Consider the following 20,932-nt stretch of genomic DNA (forward strand, 5'->3'; position numbering starts at 1 on the left):
CAAATAACTATAAGTATTTTAATGTTACAATATTTTCCTACCTTCGAAAGTGAACATATTTTGTGAAAAAATTCTTATATTATCAGTTTTGTTTGACAATTTTACTGAACAACTCTAAACAATATTAATAACAATAAATATAAATATGAATACATATATATTTTAATGACTCTAAAACAGTATAGTTTTTAACAAATTTGAATTAATATGATGGTTATTACTCACTGAAGTAGATGGTATGTTGTCGTATTCTTCAATATTCATTAGTTAAGCTTCACATACTAATTCATTCTAAAACAATATATTTTATAAATAATTCACGCTTATATTTTAATCTACTTACTGAACTCAACGATATTGGGGCGTCTTCTTATATTTTTTTGTTAGCCAAATCTTCACTCTATTAAAGGAAATACATATATTTCATTTCATCATTTGTAGGAAAACTGTAATTATCAAAAAAAAAGGATCAATTCAAAATATTTGTTTGTATGCTTCATTTTGACAAACACAAAATAATTTTGTTTAAAAAAAATCCGGTTCTTCAAATTACGTCATCCGATGTAATTTTAATTAAAAAAAAACTAAAACAAATGTTTTCTTTGCAAAATTAAAAGCTTAATAAAATTACAAATTGTGAATTAAACAAACAACTATTGAATAAATATTTCTTTTAATTATTGAAATGAAAAATATTCACATATATATGGTGTAATAAAACTATTTGTTTTTACAAATTGGTATAACAATTTAGAACTATACACCTCTTTCTTTTTCAACAATTTTTTTTTTTTTTGTTGAAAAATCATTGTTAAAAAAGCAACAATATTTTGCATTTACATATTATATCAATTTCAATTTGACAATGATGATAGTAAAGAAACCTTACCAGAAAGTTTTGGCTTCACTATGTTTTTTTTTTCAAGTACGATTTTAGGGAGTGTAAGCGAGATAGAAACAAAAATGCTCCTTTCTTTAGTATTTCTAATTAGTTGGTTTTGACAATCTATTATTTTAGTAAAATAGGAGAAAATGTGACATGAGACTAGTAAAGCAGATTCTTCAAAACAATTTAATAATAGATGGAAGATATTTGAAACAAATTTAATGAAAGTTAAAAAGCAAGCATTTAAAATTTTAGTTTTTTTAGATTTTTTTCCAATCCTTTTTTCTACAATACTCCAGTAGATTAGCAGTACTATTACTGGCTTGTATAAAATTCTAAACATTTTCATTAAAACTAGAAGAAACTTCGTCCAAAATAGAAGCTTTCTTCGTTTTAATCATCATATAATATTCGAGAATTCAAAGGTTTAAATAAAAAATCAAGCAAAAAATCAATTTTCTAAGATTAATATATGTACATGCATAATAAGAAATCTACAAACGTAAGTATTAAGAAATATTTAGTCAAATAATAGTACATCGTCGGCTGAGTTCTAATTTGCTCCATACGTCATTTATGACCATTTTGATTTAAGAGTGATTTTATTGGTTTTAAAGGGTTTGGAAAAACCATTTTTTTCTTTTTTTCCTTAGTTTACTTGCTGCATAAACCATTTTTTAAATGAAGGAGCACATTTTACTTAAAAAAGCATGATGTTTTTATGTAAATTTTAGTGTGCTCCATAGATATAGTAAAATTGCTTAAAATTGTATTTTGCATATAAGTATATCTTTATGAAAATTATTTGTTTCAAATGCATTCAAAATGTATTAAAGAGTATGATTGAAAAATTTTAAGATATTTTTTTTGTCTGATCATCGTGTTTACCGTTTTAAAATTCAGCTGTGCTCCATTTGCAAAATTATTTGCTCCATGGTCAGTAAGTATTAACAAGCTCATTGGATATAGAGCATTGGCAAAAAAAAAAAATTTAAAAAAAAATTGAACTTCTCCGAAAAATCTAGACTTGTATGGATGAAATTTTACTTTGTTGTACATAAATAATTAATAAACTAAACTGCAAAATTTAAATAAAATCGTTCGAAAACATTTTTTTAATTAAGGTTGAAACTTTCTTTTTCAAATTTCTTGAATTCGTGTTGGTGGCGAATGGAGCAAATTAGACCTCAGCCGACGACATACGTACATTGCAACTTCAATTCTAAAACGATTTGTACCGACTGAAATATTTTCCTGTAGTAAACTATTTCTATTAGTTAATATTTTAAGTTAACTTTTTCTTTAAAACAAGTTACTTCGGGACCCCCTTTAAGTGTTTTAATTTTGAATTTTAAATAAATAGGTAATACATTTTACCACAGAAAAAATTTTTTTTCGCGTAAAGTAGAATCTGAAAATCAAAATTTAACTGTTGCTCAATTGTGGTCGCAAAATATTTCTCGTATTCGTTTATTTTTTTAATTATTTTCAGTCACAAAAAACACATCTATACTAATAAGCAAATCAAAATATTGATCAAAAATCAACTTGGCCAATCTGTAGTCTGTACACCTCTTTTAAATTAATTTTAGACATCTTTATCTGTAACGGGCATTTTGTTTAATTTGATTTTATTTTCCTATACATTGAATGTTTTTTTTTGAATCGCAGCAAGTTAAATTATAGTATTTCTTAAGCTATTTGTGGTTTTTCAATGGTTCATCAAGAAACAATCAGACACTTTCGAAACGAAGACAATTTAGTATTTATACAAGTAAGTATTTTCAAAAACCTAGGAAAGATTCTCTGTAATTCATGTGCAATGAATATTTTCATTTCATGTAAACCCTTTCAATTACAGTTAAACAATAAGTTAAAAACTGAACAAGAGCGATTTTCCTCGATGAAATATGAAAAATCATATTGAATACACATATTTAAATGGGGCTGAACAGAAACACGGGAATTACCGTCACAAATTTAATCACCGCCAGACCTTAAGTAGCTTAAATTACCACATTAGCGCTGACATTTTGTTTCCATATGCAAATGACATTGTATGTAAAATACTGTCCAACTGATGTTGCCATTCCGCTATTGCTTGGTTAACAACGAAAATCATCCGTCGTTGCCGTTCCCGGCTTTAGTTCTGTTTTCACAGTTTATATAACTATAGTATTTGTCATAATAAGAAAATATAACACTATTTTCTTATTATGACAAATATAACACTATTTTCTTATTATGACAAATACTATTTTTTTCGGCTTACTAGAAAGTGGTATCAGTTGTTATCCATTTCGTCGAGTATTACTTCCAGAAATTTTTTTTTTTATGGATGAGACGAAATTCACAATTGTATTCTAATAATTTACAATTCGCAGTTACAATTCACGAGATATCAAAAAAGGTAAAAAGTGACACAATTCATACAATCAATAACCATACTCACGGCATACATAAACAAGCAATGTAAAGAATATTTGATATATTATTGAGACATTATTACAATCTATTACTAATTAGAAAAAAATTATTTTCAATTTCAAGGGTGATCCAAAGTCTACGCAACTTAGTTCTATGATCAACCGAAAAATGCTGATCGTTGGTCTCTTCAGCCCAGTTTTAGTATAAATTAAGAAAAAATAATTTTTAGTATAAATTAAGAAAATTTTGCTCAATAAAAATTAACTTGAATTTTTAAGTTACTGTTTTAAACAAATTTTAAAAAAATTTTACTTTAACATTTAATAAAGTGAAATTTTCTAAAAATTTTTGACGAGTATAGAGTTTGACCATTGAAATTACAAAATGTTGTTTCATATGCTTCAATGTTACTTACAAAATTAATATGTACTTTGTTTTTTAAAACCTGCTTCAGACAAAAATATACCCAGATAAAAGAGAAATCATTTGAAATATTATTATTTAAAGTTTTTTAATCAAGTACCCAACAATTTATTCTATTGCGTCCTCCTCTAATTCGCTAAAAGTGTTTTCAACCTTAACCCCTTCAGTAATAGCCCTTTTATAAAAAAATCCGATATACAATATGCGATAGAAATGTCGTATCATTATCGTTTTATCGTAGTATTATGAACCGATAACCCATAAAACCGGTAAATTAAAGCAAAATGGTAAAATAAAAAGGTTTTATTGGTATATACTATTTTGTTTGACAGATTATAAGATTTTAAATTCATACGAACTCATGCAGACATATGAAAAATTTAAAAACAAAGAAAAAGTCTGCCATAGACAAGTTTTAATAAAATAAAATAATATGTATGTATATTGTTAATGTCTTTATATCTAACAAGTCCCAATGCTTAGAGAGAAACTTGAAAGCACGACCTTATTTTATATGGGTTTTTTCAAATCGAAGTGGCTATTTTTTGAGAAGAAATATTAAAATAAATTCACACTTATTATAAAGCAGGTAAAATTTAGAAAATATTTGAAAAATCAAAAAAATATATTAATATTTTCATTGATAAGAAGGGGGAATTAGGAAATGATATCTAAAATACAATCAAATATTATTTTTTAAATACAAATTTTATATACACTTCTAAATTTTACCTCTATTTTTATTTGAAAAAATATTAAAAACTTACTATCATTTATATCAATTACCTAAGAAAAAAAAATATTTAAAATGTTTGGAAAAAACAATCATATATTTTTATGACCGGATTTGAATATTTTTTTATTTTTGAAATAAATGATATTTTACCAAATGACTCAAAAATTCCGACTGTAAAATAACAGGTATTTTAAAATTTTTGTTCTTTATGTAATATTCTTTCCGTTTAGAATTAAGATAGGTCATACATACACATGCAGGGACATTTTATAAATAGATTGCTCTTGTTTACCTGCTAATAAAATATGAAAAAAGAGCACAGCAAAATTTTTGAAACACTCAATATAACATGTTTGAAATAGTTTTAAAATAATTATTTAAAAAAAAATTTATTGGAAAAAGGTACATACATATTTATTTTTAATAACTAACTGAAATTATTTGAAACAATTTTATAAGTAACGTATAAATAACCGAAAAGAGATAATTCAAATTGTTGAAATGTGTCAACCTATATTACTTTTAATAACATTTTTGTTAGCCGACACTACTCAACTTACCTTATTCGGAAATACAAAATGTGCATAAAAAATCATACATCCTTCCTCATTAACATTTGAAACCATACTGAAATGTGAATTTGAAATTTTTTTTCATTTTTTCTTTCCTCCTACCTTTCTTTCTTTTTCGTGCAATAGAATTTAAATGGGAAGCTTTTTAAAAAATTTGTATAATATCCTGAGATTCTTTAAAATATTAAACTCTTTTTTACTTAAAAAAAAAGAAAAAAATAATAAAAAATATGGCACGATCAGTGACATTTAAAGAAAAAACCAAAGTATATCTACTAACAAGTAGTTCGACTCTCCGTTTACATCACACTAATGCAACACTCACCAATATTTGTATACAAAAAATTCCCTTAGCTAAAAGAGTTAAGCAGTATACCTTCTTATTTTCATTTTTATACACATAAGAATTTTTGGGAGAGGGAAAGAGTACGCAATAGATCTCAACCTGTTTTTTTATAATGTAATTTTGAAAGGCGACACTTTATTATTTGTTCCTATATAAAGTATAGGGAAAAATATTAAGAATTTTAAAAGCGACACAATAATTTCTGTAATTCATTCCAGTACAAGGAGGCAAAAAATGTGTATTATATTATAAAAGCGAAGAAGAAAAAAAGTGTTTAAAAAAATTATTATAATTTATATATAATTTTTAAAAATAATAAAAATATATTTTGAAAAGACGTACAATAGTGAAAAAAATTTAAATAGTTGTGAAAAAAATATTTTTTTTTATAAAAATGGGTAAACATTATTTGAAGTGTTTGGGATGAAAAAAAACCCGACACGAAAATTTCATTTGTTGCCAAAAGATGTGAAGAGATATGTACTTTTGAAAATATTTTAAATATTTAGCGTTAGGCATTTGTAATTAATAAATAAAATAAATAAATTATCTTTAACTTTTTTATTTTTATTTCAATCTTAATAAATTTATAACATATTCCCCATGAATCGGTAATAACTATATTTCATAAAGTAATCAGTATGCATACACCTTTTTTTTTTATAAATTACTTTATTTCTATGTCACTACCTGATACTGTGTATCTACTGTACCAGGTTGATGCATGTGTACATTCATAATCATACATGAAATTTCAAACTCTTTTGCTTTCATACATTCGAATTTTTTACCTAACTTTAAAAAATGAAAAATAAATTTTTACCTAACTTAATTTAATTTTATTTCGGTTCAATGTTTTTGATACACTCGTTTGTTTACAATATTTTGTTTCTTTCTTTCCTACACAACTCTTATTACCATCTATTTCTAAAAAAAAATGGAATCTTTTATGAATTTGGAAGCAAGATGCAAATGAAAACTAACGGAATGGAACGAGTCGAATTACTTGTTAGTAGATATACTTTGGAAAAAACCAGCAACGAAGCCAAAAATTCGTAATATTTCGTAAAAAAAATTGAGTATTGGGACTTGTTAGATATAAAGACATTAATTGTCCGATACAACGCCGATAAATAAATTTCGTAATACTAGTACTACAATAACTATCAGAAATATCGTGTATCGTACAATATATTTTTTTCATAATAAGAACAAATAGGTTTCCCACTGCTGCATTGATAAAAAAATTCATCAAATATCATATTCATATGAAGAATTTACTTTCATTTCATCGTAAGGTTATACGCAAAGTTTTTCTTTTGTACCATTGCTCGAAAATTTAAAACATTTTCCAGTTTACTTGGTCATAGTGAAAATTGAGCCGCCTCTTTTTCTTAGAAAGCTGCGGCAATATCTTCTGTGGACCAATTTAGCTTTTTTCCGTTTTGCTGCATTCTTCTAACTTGTCTTTTCCAAAAATTTTATTTATAGATTTACAAATAGAACTCTTATTTTTCAACTGTTGAGCTAAATTTGTGTTTTTTACTTGCTCATATTTTAGTTTTCCTTTTAAAATAACTATTTCACAATCCTTGATAACTTCCAAATTCCACCTAAATTTTTTTTCGAATCAATAACGGAATATCATTTTGCAAAAATTTTTTTTACGTAGTTTGCGTATGAGTAGTTAAATTTGTAATATTATTATTTATATCTTCTACATTATGATTTTCTTCCAGGCAACTGAAAATTTACACAAACCTCTCATAAATTTCAGGGCCTTCTTTAATTAAACGTTTTTGTTTTCTCTGATTTTATCTTTCGTTCTTTCGTTTTAGTGAATTTTTCAAGCACACTAGATTTTGAGTTGGTACGACTTCATGCTTCAGAAGCTTTTTACCACTAGTTGTATTTAATAAAAAACCTTTCAATCTATATTCATTGTCGACATAACGTTCGAAACATATTCCGCCATTTTTAAATTTTGATTTATTGTTTACTCCACAAACATTGAACTATTTAGATTTTAAAATTCCATCTTTAGGATATGTAAAATATTTAATTTTTTTATCAAGTTTTTTTCCTTCGTGATTTGGTACAGTACACTTCAGTATTTTACTATTAGAATAATTTCTATAGCGCGGCTGGCAGAAATACAGTTCATAGCTGATGAATTTACACGTATTCTTACGGAATCTATAGACAGAGGGTTCTTCTTTCTACTTTCTACTATTAAAGTTTTGTGTCAAAAAATTGATCTAAAAAAAATGTTTTAGGTGCTGTTAATTTTTTGAAGATTTCAATAAATGCTACGCTACAAGAAAAAAAAATAGTTCAATTTTTTTTTCGAAGTATTTTATTAGTTGTATTTTGGTGTATTTTTTCAAATTTGAGAAAATGTACATTTGAAATAAACTTGCTAATTTTGTATGATGCATACTCCCAAAAAGCATACTTCTTATATAATCACATATAGATATGTATATCTATATAATACATTACATAAACCTCCACATCAGTAACTTTAAAACTTGTACAAGTTTCTTTTTTAAATTTTTATTATGTTTGTTTTTTTTATATGGGACAACTTGAAACAAAGCATTTTTTATAACGATTATAAAACTTTAGAAGCACTGTCATAATTATAAAACTTAAAATCAAATAATTACAAACTTAAATTCTAAATTTAAATCTAATATAATTTTTATTAACTTTATTTTAAGTCGTGTATTCTAAAGTAAAAAATATAGCACCAATTTTTTTTATTCACTGTATTCTCATTTTTTACTCTCAATTCTCTCAGATATGCGGAAGAAACTAGAAAATATATTTAATCAAAATTATAGTTAAAATTTTAAGTTGAAATTTAAATTTTTGATATGTTGTTCAGAAAACTCCAAATTTTATGTTAGTATAAAAACTTAATAAAAATTTTAGGTTTCATTCAACTTTTCGTAAAGAATACTCGAAATGAAAATAGGCAAAAATCATAATTTTTCTAAAAAAACAAAAAAAAATGATTCTTCAGAAATGTCATTTCGCCAAAAACCCATGCGATTTTACAGATCCATTCACTAGAAAGCAAGGTCTAGGCCTTGATTTTTTGTAATGTCAAGTTCTATAGCAATAATTTTTTGTTGACAAAAAAGATAGCAATGACGCAACTGCCTTTAGCTGTCAGTTTAACAACGACAATCTTTACATTGCCTTGTTTATGTCCTTTGCAATTACATACCTGTAATTTTAATACATATTCAGAAAAATATTAGTGGATATTTTTGCGAATTAAATCTTTAATACCTAGATTAATAAAAGAAGTTACTTAACACACGTGCCCAATCCGTGTATGCATACTAAAATCAGAACGTAGTTTTCAATTAATTACATTAAATCAAAAAATCATAATGATGAAAAAAATTGTTGACTTTATTAATTATTGGTGTTTTCGTTATCAATTAGTAACTGAATTGTACATGGTCGAAAAGTGGGAAAGGATAACCATTCGTAATTTGAATTTAATTTAGAAAGCATTAATAAGTTATGTATAAAAATTTTCAGATGTGATATTTTTTGCAATATTTTTATTATTCTGGATATTTAATTACACATTGTTGCTGCCTCTAACTGAAAGGATTTTTGGATTCAAATCACAAAATTAAATAATTGAAGGATCAATAATGTTGCATCTGAAGATCAATAATATTAACATTATTGAAAGATCTATAATGTTAATGTTATCTTTAATTAGGATCGTTCTGTTATCTTTAAATCATTTCTTTAACGCAAATAAGCTAAATACTTATTTCTATTCTGTAAGATGGTTCCATTTTAGTAAAGCGATGATAACAAATTAAAAAAACATCTATTCAAATAAATTTTAGTTAAAAATTAACAAATATTTGTATAGCTTTTTGATATTAAATTAAGATTACAAAAAATTTTTTTCAAAATTAAATTGAAAATCAGTATTACGTATGTGTTTATGTACTATCCATTCTGTAAACATACACATGTGTGTTGGTACTAAAAACTATATTTTCTTGTTAATACAAAATTTAGATTTATGTATTTATTTGCTAGTTGTTTCTACTCTTTTAGCAAAATTTTAGTGTCTTATATATTAATAAATTATTTTGTTTTTTTTCTAAGTTAAAATATTTTAAGCTTTTTAAGGTTTTACACTTAAGTCAAAACATTTTCTTGTAAGAGTACGTAACATAGGAATTTAGGTATATACATATTATATTCTGTACACAAGACAGAATCTTGTGAGCGTACACTTAAATGTTAAGAAAGAATTTCATATTTTATACATATTTCTTAAGAACTGGAAGTTTTGACAAAATTTGAAAGCTTCTATACCGGCCTATATTAAAAAAAATTACGGTTGTGGGAATTAGAGTTTTTTCAAATAGCATAAGAAAAATTTAACTGTTTTTAAATTGCATTAATAGTTTTCAGAATTGTAATCTCCAACTATTTCACGATAAATTTTAATTTCTTCATATGATATGTTAGTGATTAATTATGTGTATAGATAAACATATTGCTGCAATTTTCGCCATAACATGTAATACCAAAATGCAGGTCAGAATACCATACATTCTACGTAAAAAAACGATAGGTTAGTAACGTCTGATTAGAACAAATGGTGTTTAGTGAAAAACTTCAGGAAAATAATTCTTTTTATATTTTGAGTTTGTTTTTAAATATCTCTGAAACTAAGAATATTTCACATCAATTGAAAAGAGTACAAAGACTAATTTGGTTATCTCTAGGTGTGCAAAATATCGCTAGGTGTTTTTTTGTTTATCAACGCATTCTATCACCTTGCTTCGGAGGTGCCGTAGCATCTTGGGTACTATCTATATATGTGCATACATTTTATACTATTATATGTTTATCGTCGGATGTAAATTAACTGACTTCTATCTACAGTTAATGTCTTTATATCAAACCCAGATCCCAATATTCAATTTTTCTTATTTTTCTGATCGTGGCATATTTCGTATTATTTTTTTCTTTTTACGTAAAAAAGAGTTTAATATTTCAGAAAATCTCAGGATATTATATGTACACATTTTTTTTTAAAAGTTTCCCATTTAAATTCTATTGAACGAAAAAGAAGGAAAAGTAGGAGGAAAGGAAAAATGAAAAAATATTTCAAATTCATATTCCAATATGGTTTTAAATGTTAATGAGGAAGGATATATGAATTTTCATGTAAATTTCGTATTTCCCTATAAGGTAAGTTGAGTAATGCCGGTTAACAAAAATGTTAGTAAAAGAAATATAAGTAGGTTGATACATTTCAACAATTTGAGTTATCTCGTTTCGGTTATTTACACTTGTAAAATTGTTTCAAATAATTTCAATTAGTTTTAGAGTTATCAAAAATAAATATATATGTACCTACTTCCAATAAATTTTTTTTTGTACATAATTATTTTAAAACTAGTTCAAACATGTTCAAACGGAATTTTTGAGTTATTTGCTGAGATACTACTTATTTCAAAAATAAAAAAAATATTTAAATCCGGTCATAAAAATATATGATTGTCTTTTCCAAAACCTTTTAAATATTTTTTTACTTAGGTAATATTTTAAATTTTAAAAATTTTTCTTAAATAAAAATAGAGGTAAAATTGTGAAGTGTATATAAAATTTGTATTGGTAAAATAATATTTAATTGTATTTTAGATATTATTTTCTAATTCCCTCTTAAAATTTTTTCTTTACTTTGTATTCATTTCAATATTTAATAATTATCCCTTCATTAATTATATTTTCAACTTGACACTACAGTTACTTCCCATATCTTGAGTTAACTTGCCCTGTGAGAAAAGAAAGCTGTCACTTAAAAATAATGAAATGCTTTCAGAATCATTTAAAATGGTGAAGGCAAAGGTTGTGCTTGTGGTTTTTCCGCTTAAGAATTTTAAAATATGTAATTGTGAATGAAAATATTAATATACTTAATTGATTTTTTAAATATATTTTTAGAATTTTACGTACTTTATAATAAGTGTGAATTTGCTTTAATACTTCTTCCCAAAAAATAGCCACTTCGATTTAAAAAAACCCATATAAAATAAGTTTCTCTCTTAGCATTGGGACTTGTTAGATATAAATACATTACTACAGTAATTAATTTTTGATTAATTATTGTTGACCAATTAGTGATCTTAAAAATTTTTGTTTCATACTCTTTAGAAATGGTTTTTTCAAGCAAATAAAAACTATTCAAATAAATGCATTCAAATTAGTACTAGTACTTAACAGTTCAACAGCTTTTATTTTAAACACAAAAGTATTAGTTTGTGAGTAAGACTACTAATTTTGTTATGTAGATGGATAGGTATACAATATTACTTTAAGAACTTTGAAAGAAAAGAATTATGTTTATTCGTGCGAAATAAAAATATATGTATTTAAATTTAGTGCCTAGTTTTTATGTAAATTTATTAGGCAAACATTTTTCGCTCAAAAAAATTTAAAACATATTTTTATTTAACTTATTTTCAGTGCCTAGTTTTTATGTAAATTTATTAGGCAAACATTTTTCGCTCAAAAAAATTTAAAACATATTTTTATTTAACTTATTTTCATTAGAGCCGCGAAGTGAATTACAAGGAAACAGTATCGAACTGACATTGATAATTATAAATTTCCAAAAAAAAAGGAAAAACCTATTGTCATTAAAAAATGAAATATGTATAGCTATCGTTAAAAAAATAAAAATCCTACTATTTCAATAGTTTTTTTTACTTTTATAGTTTATGGAGTTTTGTTTAGTTATCTTCCGTTTTAATACATATATATATAATATTATTTAAACATTATATTATAATACATACATGTATAAAAATATATAACATTATTATATATATTTTGTAAATTCTTAAAGTCTAAGCACAAACTATATTAATGAAATTTAAGCTTTTATAATATTCGATTGGATGATAGTTTAATCTAGTTTTGTCGCTTTTGCAGGTGGCTCTACCAAGTCTACTTCTGCCTTATTGAGGTCCTCATCGATTCTCCTTTTCAAAATAATAGTTGCAGTCCTTCCTTTTTGTGCTTTCATATTATCTGCATTTCCAATGCTAATAATATTCAAATTATTGGCACATGGCTCAGTAATATTGGTATCTGAAGTCATGTCCGAACTATCGACTGTTCGGCTTGATTTTATCAATTCAAACCTTCTTTTAAGCTCAATTATTTGGGTGTTCATTTCAGACATTGTCACTGCATTTTCACGTAATTGTCTTGCTTGCTTATTTTGTATATGAATCATGCGATTAAACTAAAAAATCAAAATTTGTTTAGAAATTTATATAATTAATCGAACAACATAATTTATACCTTTTTGATAGCAATTTTATATTTTTGAGCTAATTTTTGCAATTTATTTGAGTTTTCCACACATCTAAAAGTAGTCCCACAAGTCCTTTGCATAACATTTGTAGGTGGGGTAACTATTACATGATCCCTCGGTTTAAAATGATCTTCAATACATGATACTCCAAAAATAAATTGCGGGCTGTTTCTGTTTGTCTGAGAATTTGTTTTTGGCGTGGGGGGATTAGATCCAGAAGAATACTTTTGAAAGGTCAATTCAACGAAGCCTTTTTTCAGTAAATGAGCAATTTTTTCATCAAAATGCTCAATTGCCATAGAAGAAATATCTCGAAGCTCTTGCAGAACTTCATGGGCTCTCAATGGTCTATTTGTTGTTTCTATTAATTTTAAAATGCGATTTACTTCATCGATAACCTTACCTGGTATAAAACAACACAAATTCAATTCCATATACCTAAAAAGAGAATTATAAAATTGATATTTTTTGATAAAATTGATTGAGCAAAAATAATATTGTCTTAACTTATATAAATATTTTTCTCGTAAAACATGAGTCAAAATATGTATTAAGGTTCTTATAATAAATAATAGTTTATTTTTGGTAAAAAATTTTATTTACCATTTTTCATGATAACTAACCCACAGGTGCTTGGGTGTTTCGTTTCGCCTATTATCGTATGTATATTTTTAAATGTCATTTTAAGATATGCACACATATGCGTAATATGTATGCTTATCTCCTAGATACTCTTAAATATTAACATGCACTTAAAGTATAACCTACGTTTAACAAATGCACCTTAGAAAATTAATTGTATAAAGTAATGCATATGATCAGAGAAAACCTGTAACTTTCACGCTGTATTTTTTATAAGCGGATCAAATAAATCACAAAAATTCTCTTTACTTGTATTTTTTAATGTTCAATTGAATTCAATGAGTGGTCTAATTAAAAAAAAATGAATTTTTTAAAATTACATCAGGTAAAAATTTCAATTTTTATTTTTCTTTTTTAACCGCATTAACGATTACTAAATTTAATATTTTTATCACTTCTTTCATATAGTACTCTGCACTTACTTTGTATAGGTCATTGATAACATAGAAATTCTTGTTTCTATACAAGTAAGTATATCCGCATGCCGTGCCATGGGGTGATTTCTAAAGTAGATAAATATTTTATTAAATTGGCTTAATCTTTCAAATTTAAAATACCTCCTCTCAGATTCCCGTCGTGGTAATAGTGATTTGATTCTTTTTAAACTAACACTATGACGCCTAACCATTTTACTAAATCCGCGATTTAATACAATTTTTCCAACTCTATCAAATGTTTTACATATCTGAAATATAATTTAAAATCTGTACTTGGAAAACAAAAGTTTATATAAACAGAAATTACCAATCTATTCCGAGCAATATCATCGTAACTTAGAAACTCTATTACTTGCTCCAGCATACCATCAGGTAAGTCCAAAATATTCATTTTCCCCTTGTTGTTCTCGAAAATATTAGATAATATTTGTAATATTTCAAATGCTGTGTTTTATCTCAGAAAATTCTGATAATGCACTCAAAACAAAACGAACGCCTTTATAACAAAATTAATAAATTGAAATTACACATATTTTGGAAATACATTGCCCTTTTTTTATTGTTCAAGTTCCTTCCCAAAATTTTTTACAAAAATTTGAAAAAAAAAAACAAATATTACTGAAACATCTACTAATAGAATTTTGTATTTGCTTTTTTATGACATAAGGGATGTTCCTACCTATGTACAAATTTTCTTACAAAATTGACGAATTGAAAAATAAAAATTTTAACGGAATGGGAACTGCTAAATAAATTTATTGCCTGTTAGGAACTAACTTTTAGCAAATGGAAAACCAATGTACAACATAGAAACATTGATTAAGAATAATTTCACAAAATCAATTGTATTTCTAGAAAATACCCGATACGTTTTTGAATCCACATTCTTGATATTCGTCGAATTTATTCTCGCGCCAACAATTATTTATTGTAAAAATGTGTTCAAAGCAGTGAACGGCAACGGCGAAACCACAGACCAACAGCGGAACGGCAAACGACTGTGCAGTATTTTGTATATAAAGGTACACCACGCATGGAAATAGATAACGTCAAAAAAAAAATCGCCGGCGGCAAAAAAGGATTTAGATTTTCTGACCGTCGGCGGTTAAATTCGCGGTGGTGATTTTGATTAATTCTGGCCAGTCCCATTAAAATATGTGTATTCTATATAAATTCTGACATTACGCCGCTCTTGTTCTGTTTTTAACTTAAAATCAAAAAGTATTTAATTATTTAAATTATTAAAAGTATTTGATTATTTGTTGATGTAAGTGCACCGTGTATACAAAAAATACTTTTGCCATACTTAAAAATGGGCATTAAAATATAATTAATTGAAGAGCTATTAAAAAGCGACGCAAACAAGAAAAAAATAAGTAATAGCTTTGTATTTTTTGTTCCACTGATCCGATTCGCTGTAAAAAATAAAAACAATTCATAAATTGTTATTTATTAATCCCAACTTCAAAATTATTTTTTTGCATTTACCCGGCAGCCTTATGTTTATGTGAACTCATTTTTATTTTTTAAGAACAAAACAATTAAACTCTGCAAGCAAAATATTTATAACTAACAACCTAATCGTGTGTAAAACATGATTAAAAAAATATAATATGAAGCATATCGCTATATTTGTATTCAAGAAAAAAGGTGCATAGTTCCAAAATTTTATTCTCATTTCAAAAAACAAATGGATTTTATCCATCAGATGCATTCGAATATTATATAATTTAATAATTAGAAAAAATATTTATTCAATGGTGTTAAGTTTAATTCATAATTCGCAAATGTATTAAAAGCCTAATCGTGTATTTCATTTTTATTCACTTTCAAATCAAAATTCTCATTTTTTCAATGGGACTTTTGTATTTTTTCACAATTTATCGACTGAACGTCTCACTTTTAAAAACAAGGTGTATAAATTTGGTATACTTACCGCTAAATTTGCATAGACGATCAGGCGCTAAATTTCGCAACAGGCGCAATTGACACTTTGGATTAATAGATCACTGTCGCACGTAATAAATAGTTACATTATCGAGGTTTCCGCATAAGATTGAAGTTAAAGGACATGTGAATAATATCTAAATACTTTAAAGTTATGCAACAAATGCATTTGATCCATTGATCTAATAATCATGGGTAGCTAGCGCTCATATATTTCTTAATAAAAAAAAATTAAACCAACATAAAGTACACTTCCATATAACGGAGTTTAGCTTTATGTCAAATTGACAACGTCAAATTTTATGTTTAGCCAATTTTAGCATTACCGTAGTATATTGTTTTCAATGCAACCAGATTGCAGGCAATTTTAAGTTATTATTTAAATTTTCATTTTCGTAAAAGTGACAAATATTTACATTTAGATTTTTTTGCGAATATATATAATTTTGTTGTAAGTCTGCACAGCGAGAAGTCCGATATGCCGCGAGCTTGGCCCCACACGGCGGAAGAAGGCAGCCATAGAAAGACAGCCCGTGGCAGCTCATTGTCAATCTGTTGGCCTCATGTCCACTGCGGTCTATCATCCAAATAAGCGTGAACCTGTTTACCGATGCCAATTCCACAAGTGGAGTAAGGCAGCTTCGAACTGGCATAGATGTAACCTGAGCTAACCGACTGAAGCTTCACAACACCGCCTTACTGTTCGAGAACATATAAATTGTACGGATTTTATACCTTCTTTCTAAATTGAATCTCAGGCAGATCTCTATTGCAAGTATTTTGGCCTAAAACACTGTGCAATATAGGTCAAGGCCCGCATATATAGACGTGTTCGGACGGACATCATATACACCCGAACCCACACCCGATTTAGTCTTAAACCGCCTACCTCAGGCTTGAACCCGACTCAAGTACCAGGCCAATCTGATCCCAAAGTCAAGCCCGGATCCTAGGAGAGAGTGAACTATCACTCTATCTTAACCTCCGGACCTGTATTTTTGTCGGCCGTGTTAAAAACAGAACAAGTGCTTTTTTGTGAGAAAATGTCAAAGTTCATATAGAATTAGCGTTCTAATTTTGTAATATTTAAATTAAGTTTGGATACAAAGGCACTCAAATCTGCTAAAATGCGAAATTGTCTACATTTGAAAATTTTGCTAAACTATGGATACATTTGTTTCTCAAACACTAAATAAATATTACAAAACTGTTAAAATGCCGAAATGGCATTATCTTCAAAAAATGTTATTTCCTGGCTTTTCTAAGCAGATTTCGGAATTTATTAGAATAAACTAAGAAAGATACTTTATTAAATGAGTACTGTCCCTTTCCGTAATTATATCTAGAAGATTTAGACAAGAACATACCAGAAAAAGCGTAATCAACGTGTTATAGGAAATGTATTGGGTGTACATACTTTTAAAAATATGTGCGTTTTCATGGTGAATCGTCTTTACAGCATAATTCTATTTTAGAAAGGATACTTTTTTTTCTCAAAATTAGATACATTTCGTTTTTACTGAGTGGGAACACTGTATAGGAATGCGGATATAATCTTTTATTGAAATTTTTTAAACCGTCGCTAAAAGTAATAATTAGTCCCGCAGTCGCTTTCGTTATAATTGTGTTTTACATTAAACTTTTGCTCGTTGTACTTTCATTATCCAAATGTAAACAAAAATAAAAAAAAAATATTTTCAATATTTTAAACAACTTGTAAATCTAAACTTTGAAGTGAAGTTAAACAAGTTTTGCTATGAATAATTTTGTTCGGGGTTCTTGCAGAGAAATGTGTCCTGCATCAGAAGTGAAAATGTATTTAATTTATTATGACAAAATATTTATATATGCTGCGTGTATAATGTGGTTATCGATTTTAGGAGAACTAAAGAACATCTTTTACACTTTTTTGAATTGTTGGATGGAGCACCATACAAACCTGTAAAATGTTTCTCAAGATCTGCGGCTGGTATGAAAACCCCGAAGGAAGTAGATTTAAGGACACCCTTAGCTTTAGAAAAGACTGTTACTTATTTATTAACGGAGTAAGAATATAAATATCTATGTTTATTTTAAATTGTTTTATAATCGCTATCGGAAAAGTTTAAAAAGATATAATTTTAGCATCCTTATGGACGAAAGGAAACCCTTTTTTTACGTCTACGACTTTATTTTCGATAGACTACGGAGCGTTCGGCAGGAAATTGTGATACAAAATATGGATAAAGAAAAGTCTATAAAGCTTTTGGAACCCACCATTTTGTTTTTGGCCTACAGTCGGTATAGGTATTTTAGGGATTAAATTTTATTAAAAATTATTTTTATAAAGCAACGTGATATTGATTTTGAAGTATTTGCTATTGCTATTGAAGATTGTCGAGCTTACATATACACATATATTATGAATAAGATATATTACTTTCCTCTACAACTTACTCTACAAAAAAACTTTTTCTGTGTTGCTGCGAAGAATATAAGTAAAGGGATATTGCCGGTCTACTCAAAGGACCAACTATTGTTCCCATACACTCTTGAATAATTGAGCATTTGTAACAAACGTCGGAAAAAAGTAACAGCATCTGAAGTTTGCTCTAAAATGTTTTAGATTTCAATTAAATTCTTACAATTCAGTTTTTTTAGTAAATAACGGTTCTTAAAAATGTCAACTGCTTTTAAGAATATTTTATCTGATCAGAAGTTAACAATAATTAAAAATTATAGTAATTAAAATGAATAAAAATCAAAAATAGCTACAATTTTTTGAGCTAACACATTTTATTAAGACATATTGTAGAATCTTGATCTACCAATGATTTTCTTCTATATCCTATTCCATACATCTCCTATGCTCCTACATTGTAGCATTTAGTGATTTAAATTAAAGCTTGAGAAAGTAGCTAAAATTTTGTAAAAAAAATTTCGAAGTCTCACAAAATTTTGTTCGAAATCATCGAGTTGGAGAAAAATAAAAAGACAAATGAAGGAAGAAATTCGATTTTTTCCAAAATTCAAATGCTTGGTATTCCGAAAGTACATTCAAGCCTTTTCAAAAACTCCTTATTGAAGCTTCTATCTTTTTCGAAAGGGAAATTATAAGCAAAAATCTTGATCAAGTAGACATTTCGTGAAAATTCTTTAAAATCTCTGTTCCTCGGAAACCGTTGAGATGTTTTGCCTAATTTTGAACAAAAATTTTACTCATTTTTAATGCTCTGAATGATGGTACATGTTATATCACTGAATTATACGAATTATATTACTGAGTCATCCTGGGTACCTATATGTACATACTTTCGAAGTGCTTTTTCTTTGATTGCGTACACAGGCTAATTAAGCTAATAAATATTGCGAGCTTTTTTAAACTTGCAGCAGGAAATGGCAATACGAACATATATTCTTAGTTATGTATTGCACAATCATTAATAGGTAAAATAAAACAAATTTGTGAACATAAATATTCTTTGCGTTATTAGATTAAACGCTGAACCAATTCAAAACTTCGACTCGAAAATTTGTGATCAACATTTGCAAGAGTGCATGAAAAAGGTTCTCGGATACTACGATGAATTGGATGTGGAAAAAAATAATGAACCGCCAGCTATAGAAACAAGAAATAGAATACTCGTGGAAGCTTTGTACCAACTATTTAATTTAGGACAAACTGAAGCTCTTAGCCGAACTTTAATTTTAAAGTCAAATATAAGGTTGGTCTGACCTATAACCATATTTTTTTTACCAAATATTACTTTTATTTTTATTTTACATACATTTCATTTATGTAAAAATAACTATATTTTTATTGTTTAGGAAAAATCCAACATTTAATTTGGCAATGAGAGCTTCCCTAGAATATTTTAGACAAAACTATTTTAGTTGCCTCCAAAAAGTTATTAATTTTGAGCATATATTATGTGCAATAGCATCTTTGAAACTAGCGAATATTAGAAGGTTTGTTGTAATTTTCGATTATTTACCGCTATATAAGAAAAATTTTAATTTTAGAGAAATTTTATTACGATTTTCCCACGCGTACAATAGCAAATGTCTTACAGTCCCAATATTTTTTATTCAAAACGTTTTGTACTATGATTCTTCAGAAGAACTCATTCAAGACTTGCATTATTACAACATTGAAATATCATCAGACAAATCTTCAATAAAATTTTTGAAATCTAATTTTAATATTAATAAAGATGTTATTCAATCTAAGAAAGAAAGATTCGTAGAAAAAAAATTAAAAAAAATCAATTTACCAGAAGTTATATGTAATATAAAAATGACAAAAATTTGATTAATATACACATATATACATACATACATATATAATATGTAGTTTTTCTTTCAGATGTTCTAAAATTGTGTATTTCAATATCGCCGAAAATAAATATTTTAAACGAAAAGAATGCAGATATTTAACGATACAATAATGTAAACGATCATATACATTTACCACTTCCTTTACTGAGTGCTGGATGGCCCAGTTCTGCTCTGAAACAATGGTCTTCTACAAAAGAATTCATTTATGTACATTTTCGGAGTCCTAGCCTGACGTTTATATTGTTGTAAATCGCGTCATAGATTGTAATGGGAAGCACTTACGAATCCGAGGGGCCGAGGGTAAGAGATTATCCCAGGCTATCACATTCTTAAAAATTTTTTAGGAGGTTCACATCGGTGAGCCAAGAATCGGATTTATTGACTCGTCTGTAATCATTTCTAATTTTTTTAGACAAATCAACAAAGTGTGGACTTTCGAATGGAAACAGAAATATATGCATAACAAAAATGTCACGGCCTGGACCATTTTTTTTTCTTCATCACAGAAAAAATTAATTTTTTTTTTAAATGTTGATTTTTGTCTGCTTCCTTTTCAAATTTTATCAACAATTTCGATTTTTTTCCCACTTTTTGAGCCGCCATGCCAGGGAACATACATATTTGAGAGAATTGAAGGGCAAAAAGTGATAATACAATGAAAAAAAAAAATGATACTACATTTTTAACTGTAGCATACACAAAACAAAAAAAATTTAATCAAATTATTAAATTCTGTAAAGAGAATTTTGGAAGTTTCCAAAAAATGCATGAGAAATTGTGGAAACAGAAAAAGTAAAAAAATGAAAAAAGAGGAAAAT

General features: G+C 26.9%; 3 protein-coding genes across 4 annotated transcripts; 2 read left to right on the plus strand and 1 right to left on the minus strand.

The window, feature by feature from the left end:
• The first annotated feature begins 8,585 nt into the window (after positions 1–8,585).
• LOC129609010 (uncharacterized) lies at positions 8,586–10,401 on the plus strand. The gene is made up of 2 exons (XM_055520842.1): positions 8,586–8,894; positions 8,949–10,401. The coding sequence occupies exons 1-2, from the start codon at positions 8,795–8,797 to the stop codon at positions 9,047–9,049; spliced, it is 201 nt and encodes a 66-aa protein (XP_055376817.1). The 5' UTR covers positions 8,586–8,794; the 3' UTR covers positions 9,050–10,401.
• A 1,765-nt stretch (positions 10,402–12,166) lies between these two features.
• LOC129609011 (F-box only protein 28) lies at positions 12,167–14,488 on the minus strand. The gene is made up of 5 exons (XM_055520843.1): positions 14,158–14,488; positions 13,971–14,098; positions 13,836–13,916; positions 12,759–13,209; positions 12,167–12,699 (listed from the first exon to the last, which is right to left on the minus strand). Exons 1-5 carry the CDS (start codon positions 14,239–14,241, stop codon positions 12,358–12,360), a joined length of 1,086 nt encoding a protein of 361 aa, XP_055376818.1. The 5' UTR covers positions 14,242–14,488; the 3' UTR covers positions 12,167–12,357.
• A 2,951-nt stretch (positions 14,489–17,439) lies between these two features.
• On the plus strand, positions 17,440–20,108 carry LOC129609124 (SAC3 domain-containing protein 1). 2 transcript variants are annotated; one of them, XM_055521004.1, is made up of 6 exons: positions 17,440–17,612; positions 17,678–17,842; positions 17,910–18,083; positions 19,271–19,501; positions 19,605–19,745; positions 19,800–20,108. In XM_055521004.1, the coding sequence occupies exons 1-6, from the start codon at positions 17,554–17,556 to the stop codon at positions 20,086–20,088; spliced, it is 1,059 nt and encodes a 352-aa protein (XP_055376979.1). In that variant the 5' UTR covers positions 17,440–17,553; the 3' UTR covers positions 20,089–20,108. The 2 variants fall into 2 exon arrangements, with proteins under 2 accessions (XP_055376979.1, XP_055376980.1); XM_055521005.1 differs by having other exon boundaries at positions 17,922–18,083.
• The last annotated feature ends 824 nt before the right edge of the window (positions 20,109–20,932 follow it).

This window comes from Condylostylus longicornis, unplaced genomic scaffold (genome assembly GCF_029603195.1).
Source record: "Condylostylus longicornis isolate FDR11 unplaced genomic scaffold, ASM2960319v2 ptg000038l, whole genome shotgun sequence".
NCBI lineage: Eukaryota > Metazoa > Arthropoda > Insecta > Diptera > Dolichopodidae > Condylostylus > Condylostylus longicornis.

Coding starts and splice junctions, on each gene's coding strand:
- LOC129609010 (XM_055520842.1), top strand. CDS start 8,795: ATGATGAAAAAAATTGTTGACTTTATTAATTATTGGTGTTTTCGTTAT. Junction 8,895..8,948: donor GTGGGAAAGGATAACCATTC/GTAATTTGAATT, acceptor AAAAATTTTCAG/ATGTGATATTTTTTGCAATA.
- LOC129609011 (XM_055520843.1), bottom strand. CDS start 14,241: ATGAATATTTTGGACTTACCTGATGGTATGCTGGAGCAAGTAATAGAG. Junction 13,917..13,970: donor CGACGGGAATCTGAGAGGAG/GTATTTTAAATT, acceptor TATCTACTTTAG/AAATCACCCCATGGCACGGC. Junction 13,210..13,835: donor TTATCAATGACCTATACAAA/GTAAGTGCAGAG, acceptor TTCTCTTTTTAG/GTATATGGAATTGAATTTGT.
- LOC129609124 (XM_055521004.1), top strand. CDS start 17,554: ATGAATAATTTTGTTCGGGGTTCTTGCAGAGAAATGTGTCCTGCATCA. Junction 17,843..17,909: donor GTTACTTATTTATTAACGGA/GTAAGAATATAA, acceptor AAGTTTAAAAAG/ATATAATTTTAGCATCCTTA. Junction 18,084..19,270: donor TTGGCCTACAGTCGGTATAG/GTATTTTAGGGA, acceptor TTGCGTTATTAG/ATTAAACGCTGAACCAATTC.